General features: G+C 45.0%; 1 protein-coding gene across 2 annotated transcripts; it reads right to left on the reverse strand.

The window, feature by feature from the left end:
• Window positions 1-107: 107 nt before the first annotated feature.
• Window positions 108-4,459, reverse strand: ino80c (INO80 complex subunit C). 2 transcript variants are annotated; one of them, XM_018762803.2, is made up of 5 exons: window positions 4,098-4,459; window positions 3,539-3,655; window positions 2,890-3,001; window positions 2,558-2,625; window positions 108-1,968 (listed from the first exon to the last, which is right to left on the reverse strand). In XM_018762803.2, exons 1-5 carry the CDS (start codon window positions 4,371-4,373, stop codon window positions 1,837-1,839), a joined length of 705 nt encoding a protein of 234 aa, XP_018618319.2. In that variant the 5' UTR covers window positions 4,374-4,459; the 3' UTR covers window positions 108-1,836. The 2 variants fall into 2 exon arrangements, with proteins under 2 accessions (XP_018618319.2, XP_029115952.1); XM_029260119.1 differs by having other exon boundaries at window positions 1,897-1,968; window positions 2,504-2,625.
• Between the last annotated feature and the right edge of the window lie 2,054 nt (window positions 4,460-6,513).

The following is a 6,513-nucleotide window of genomic DNA, read 5'->3' on the forward strand; positions in this document are numbered from 1 at the left end:
AACCTAGAGAAGTGTCTCAGAAAGGATCATTACACAAACTCTTTTATTCACAGTGACAGAAACAGTGAAGCTACTACACGTTCATGCACTGCTTTCCTGATCCTGGGATTTTCAGCGTGGTGCCTATGCTGTATTGTAGTAGACGAGAGGCGTAGCCGCTCACGAGAAGAGCTCCGTGGAGGTAATGGAGCGTGTGTTCTGACACAGCTTCATATAGTCACACACAGACTTGCCCAAGGAATGCAGGTGAGGGTTGATAAATAAAACCTGATGGAGGAACACCGTCCTCTCGTGTCTGCAGTCCACCCCATTCCTCCTCAGCAAAACAACAGCAAATTCATTTAGCGAAGTGGAGCAGAAGTGAGACGCCTTGCAGGAGAGCGGTGCTCTCCAGACCTTTGCAGAGCCCACGGTGCTTCTAGCCAAGATGACTGAGCCTGGCCAGTGCAGCATGGGGGGCTTTTAATTAACATCGCTCCCGCCAGTGGATTAAAGGACCGTTCTCAGATGACACTCGGTGGAGAAATCTGTCACGTTCCTTTAATCAGATTAAAATTAATAAGTGCAACGAGACACTGCGAGGTACCGCTTTGCCCTCCGGAGGCCAAACAATACAAGGGGCATTTTAATAAGTCGGGACCAGGACATGAGCGATAATGTAGAAATTGCCCAGCTGTGAGTTAACAATGAATTTGCCAAGTAGGACACACCATATTCCTCAGCGTCTACCCGAGGGACATGATAAAGTGGAGTAAAGCACACAAACCTCATCTCAGCACCTGTCATTGCAGAACTACAGCAGAAGGCTCCCCCCCCAAATTTAAAAAAAAAAAAAAAGCCTAAACCCTAATTTATGTAGAGGGTGGAAAACATGCAGGTATAAAGGCATTTCCTACACTCAACTGATATCAGACAATGAACAAAGAGAAGTCAAGTCCAATGTAATTCAATTACAAGGTTATTAACTACAAAAAAGGGACACATTAGGCATATCCCTCACTAATAAACACACAGATAAGGTTCAAGAGAAAACAATCCTCAAGTGAATCTTGAACACGCCGTGCGCCCCTCACTCCGCGTCAGTCCAAAGATGGCGCTGCTGCTCCCCTCTGTGCCCCAGAGGACCTGCAGGAAGGAGATAAGCGCTGCTTCTCTTCTGCGTCACAGGAACAGCAGAGACCCTGCTGTGGCAGGAGAGCCTCTCAAGCTCCTCACCAGCGCAAGACTCACAGAAATGGAGAGACTCCATCTGACCCCGGTGCTCCCGCTACGTGTTATGTCAACCATGCTTCTAAAATTACGTGTGGCAGCCTTCGAATTAAACTGGGCAAAAAAGGCCTTTATAACTGTAGAATTTAGCAAGTAATGACAAGGCATATTTATCCAAACTGTATTGACATTTTTCTCACCACTCATTCTTCAGCCAACAATTTGTGAGAGGAAGGTGGGGGGGGGGGGAGACCATGAGTCTAGACTCTGCACTGTCAACTCACAGTCTAGTACTTTGGTTTTCTACCACAGTATCAGGAAGTGGCAATAAATAAGACTAGGGTATAATGAGCCCCCCCCGACTCCTGCACAGTAAACGTACAGCTGGACACCCACAGGGGTTGTAAACAGGTTTCATCAGCATCCCCTAGCAGTGGATGGCAAACATTTTACACAGATTGGTGGACCTGCATCAGACTTCCTGCAGGAAGAGTCCAGTGAACAAGTCCAGCGAAATGTTTCATCCTGGACTGCAGAACAGCAACGTTCACTCAAACCCTGTGTGAGCAGTCTTTGGGTGGGGATGCAACCGTAAGTTCCCTTTCACGGCATCGCTTTGGGCATTGCTCAAGGTACAACGCAAGACGCCTTGCGCAGGGCCAGGTATCCGGCCACCACGTCTGTGGGCAGCAGGCGGATATAGGCAAACTCCTCACTGGACGCAAAGCGCAGTTTTGTCTGGGGGTCCGTGTAGCTGGCCTGTGCAGAATGGGAGTAAGATTAGAGAGGTCAGGGGCTGGGGAAGGGCAGGAGAATAACTGCTCTTCTGGTCTCAGTCGCAAGACGTTTCACTCACTGGCTGCTGCTCAGAACACAGGTCCCTCTTTTATCCATGAACCGAAAAGGTACATTGGTTAAAGCAGCATTGTTTTACAGTATATATGAATTATTTTATAAATAATTTATCCAAACTTACTTGGTCAATATTCATATTCCATTTGTAGAACTTCACCTTGAACAACATGTATTACTAATAACAGAACTATTTGGATGAGCAACTTTCGCTGACTGGCACATACTCTGCTTGGGTATTAAGTGCTGATATATAACATATATAATCCGTGACATTTATTGTTATGGAGTTTAAAATACAGAGCCAGTAAGTAATTCTGCAGACAGAAGGTAAAACTGAAGACATAACACCAAAGCAACTGATTTTTCAACCAGACCAGAAGATGGGTTCAAACCCAAGGAGGGGCCCTACTGTGTAAAGAAAATACTTATATATACATACAAGAGATGCTGTTTTGAGTGTAAGGCACTACTGCTTTCAATGTCAAGGTCTTACTGGAAGTCCAGAGATATCAGAGTACTTCTTGGCTGGCTTCAAGGAGGGGGGGGCATCTATGCTGTAATCTGCAAACACAATCAATGTAAGAAACAACTGCCGATAAAGCCAGACAGACATTGTATTAGTAGAAATGATCCGTACATCTTCCACTCATTCATTTCCTTTAATTACACAGCAGGTGTTCAAGCATTACATGCACTTAATTGTAAATATTTATTGCAATCAAATTATTGCTCTTAGAAGTGACCATATTTTCTTGAAAGTCAATGAACGAATGGCTAGAACACAGAGAGGTTGAGGGGCTGTGGCGAGGGGTGAAGCAGACTCACAGGTGGGGTCACTGAGCTGCCACGGCAGGGCCCGCTCCACTGCCAAGATCTGCTTCAGGTTCTTCCAGGCGCGGTTCTTCTTTCCTGCTGCTGCCCCACCAATTCCGGAGTGCTACAGTCGGAGAAAGACGAGAGCACTCAGAAAGGGTTTTACACCAGGCACCAAATCACATAAACCGTTTATCTCACATCACTTAGTAAAAGCTCTAACCCTTTGCACTAATCCACATACTAATATAATGAGTCAGTCCTGAATCAGTTTTACCAAAAAATTTTACCATGGAATGCAGATTGAATTAAACAAAAAAAAAGACAGCTGGTAGCAGTTAAAGCTGCTGTCTTTGGACCCAAAGGTCACAGGTTTGAACCTCACCTCCGGCTGCAGTACCCTTGAACAAGGGACTTACCCTAAATCTCCCCAGTAAAATTAACCAACTGTACTAAATGGGGAAATAATTGTAGATACATTTGCATTGTAAGTCTCTTGGCGAAGAGCATCAGGTAAATGAATAAAGATAAATCTCATGTGGTACTTAAATCAGCAACTGCATGGGCTCAAGAAGTACACATCCCCAATCACTATACCACCCGTTGCCACGCACCACAGATAAATGCTTAATCTTAACGCAAACTTCGGGATGATTCTTACCACAAAATTGGGATCTTTAAACGGCTGCGGTTTGGGGGCAGTGCTGGACTCTATGGCGGCGGAAAGGTCAGAGGAGCAGGCTGTCCTCAGCTCTGTGGCTGTGTCCACCCCTTGGGCCTACAAAGGTTGCACAAGAGTGAATGGGGATGCAGAAGGGTCTACAGGGCTACACAAGGATGCAAAAGGATTAACAGAGAAGCACGAGGATTTACAAGGATGCAAAAAGGATACACACGGATTAACATGGATGAACACAGCATCCAAGGATTAACAAGGATGCACGATGATAACCAGGGAGACACACGGATTAAGAGGAGCGCATCATCATGATGGATTTACGGCGATACATAGGATGCACAGAAGAGAAGCAGGCAGAAAAAGAAAAATGCGCATCGCCATCGGATGAAGCACGAGGCATATCATTTTCGGCAAGAGCTCAGTAGTAGTACGTAGGCGGTTTTTTTTTTTTTTTTAAAAAAAACTGTTTTAACATAGCTCAGACACCGGGAGATTGGAGAGTTAGATCTCAATGTGTTTGCTAATGACTGACTCTTCACACCTGTGACTGCGTCGGTAGAGCCAACAGCGCGGCATTTGGTTTCTTCTTCTTAGTGACAACAGTTACAGCGCTCACTCCACCAGCACCACCTCCGGCCACTGCCGCCACCACCACCGCCGCCGACGACGCCGACGCCACCGTCGTCGCCGGGCTGCCGCTCAGCGCAGGACTCGCCGGCCGCTTCTTCGCCCGTGGCTGAGCGGAGCAGGCTGCTGTCTTACTACCGGAAGTGTCCGGCACCGCTAACGCTCCCGACGAGGGGAGCGGAGAGGCCATATTCTACATTTACACAAATATTAACGTTTTACGATAAAACTGAAGGCATAAACGGTATACAACGACAAGCCGCTACGGAGAGAACTTCCGCTTCCCCCGGAAGAAGAAGGCGGCGGAAGTGACACAATACTGCTTACCAGCCAATGGGCATTTTACTCTCGTTAAACACATGAATAATAATAATAATAATAATAATAATAATAGAGACAGCCTTCTTTATAGTGAAATTTTACTAATTAACTTGCGAAGACTTATGCTGTACAATAGTATTTTATCTTTTCACTAAAAGTTTTAATTTATTTGCAAGTTTAATAATTTCATTTTCATTTGTGTTCAGGCATCGGCTGCATGCAACCACGCAGAGTACTCCACACGAGTAGCTAGCCTACAGAGGTTTTAGCTTTGATTTTTCTTTCAACTTTCTCTTTAGGCTGTGTAAGCAATTTGTGGCAGTAAGTATAATAATAACCTATTCACGGATTTTGTCAGTTATAATCGTGCTCGAAATGTATCTGTCAAGAGTAATACATTACATTGTACTACATACTACACAGTTTCACTTTGCAACTTGCTAAGAGAGGATTTACTCGGGTTTGCAAAAAATGTGGATTTTATTAAAAGAAAAAGTTTGACTAACCATGATTAGAGAGAGAGGGAGTGTGTGTGTGAGTGAGTGAGTGGATGAGAGAGAGAGAGAGAGAGAGAGACAGAGAGACAGACAGACAGAAAGACCGAGACCTACTGCCTTGGACCCCAAGGCTACAGGTTTGAATCCTTCCCTTCAGCAGCTGTACTACCTTGAGCAAGGTACTTACCCTAAAGTTGCTCCAGTAAAATTACCCAGCTGTGTACATGGGTAAATAATTGTAACCTTAACATTGTAAGTTGCTCTGGAGAAGAGCATCAGCTAAATGAATAAATGTGTGTGTGTGTCCTCAGTGACAGTACAGCCTAAAAACACCCATCTAGTGGGGACACCCATCCAATTTAGCCTTTTTCAAAGTTACTCATCTTTAGAAAATAAAAGTGCAATTTACTTACATGCTACTAATGTACATGTGTTTTTTGTTTCTGGAGGGGTGTTACAGATCATTTATTATAATAAAACAAGAGCAAATCCCTACACTAATAGGTAGGCAGACATATGCATATGTTTGCTTGTATTTTTTTTTTTAATTCACCATTTCTAGTGTTCTAATAACAAGACAGAGCAGATTTACTGTCGCGTCAAAGGAAATAAATAGCTCATATATTCCTGCGTTATTCTAACGCTTTTCTCTCAGGATGCAGCATCTTTAATGAAGGAAAGGCACCCAACCACTGCAGCCAGGGACGAACAGGGAAATAAATAAACAGGCGAACGTTCAAAGAAGTAATTACGGATAAAATTGGAAGGTGATGTTGCTGAGAAAAACCATTTGTTCAAACGTTTGAGGGAACCTCACAGAGGTTGACTTTAAAGCAGTACACGAGATTGTTTTCTGCTGGCAGGGAAAGAGCCGCTGCACCTTTCTGCGGCGCGAGCTCGCCCGATGGCAGACAAATTAAAGTCCTCTGCCGTTCCAGCGGTGCAGAAAGGGCTGCCACTTCAACTGATTGCATCGCACCGCCGTCAGGTGAGGACGCATTTCGGAGTGGGTAAAGGCCTTCCGTAATGTTTCCGAGTCCCCCATTAATTCCGGGCCTTCCGTCTATCTTGGCAACGTTGCGACGAGTTGGCAGTGGAAACGCACGGCTGGGTCAGCAGAGGCTCTGTGCTGCGTCAGAGGGATTTGTGCGCCGTCTCTTTGACGGCCTTCGCTGTTCGACTGCAGCTGCACAGGAAACAAGCGGGGAGCTCTCAGCTCTTTCACCGCCCATCAGTCTCTGCAGAAGCCGTCGGGTGCCGCTGCACAGTGTTTTGTATGTTTTTTTTCTTCCGCCAGAGCTTTTCAGGTCCAACCATATTTAGACTTTGTTTTGGAAGAATATTCTCGCTTTTTCTTCATTAACTTTCGGCTTAAGAGTCATTCACCGTTTGCTTTAAAAGTACAGAGATGTAGTTGACAGAACAATCATCTGGAGTAGATTCTTGTTTGTCATACTGTGCATTAAATTTATGCAGTTTTTGTTCTTGATTTCACTTGGGGTTTGAGTGGAA

Source organism: Scleropages formosus, chromosome 18 (assembly GCF_900964775.1).
Source record: "Scleropages formosus chromosome 18, fSclFor1.1, whole genome shotgun sequence".
Lineage (NCBI taxonomy): Eukaryota > Metazoa > Chordata > Actinopteri > Osteoglossiformes > Osteoglossidae > Scleropages > Scleropages formosus.

Excerpts from the sequence above, each read along its gene's own strand:
- ino80c (XM_018762803.2), bottom strand. The coding sequence starts at position 4,373 with ATGGCCTCTCCGCTCCCCTCGTCGGGAGCGTTAGCGGTGCCGGACACT. Across the intron at positions 2,626-2,889 it reads GCAGCTCAGTGACCCCACCT|ATTACAGCATAGATGCCCCC; the intron begins GTGAGTCTGCTT and ends TTGTGTTTGCAG. Across the intron at positions 1,969-2,557 it reads CTGATATCTCTGGACTTCCA|GCCAGCTACACGGACCCCCA; the intron begins GTAAGACCTTGA and ends CATTCTGCACAG.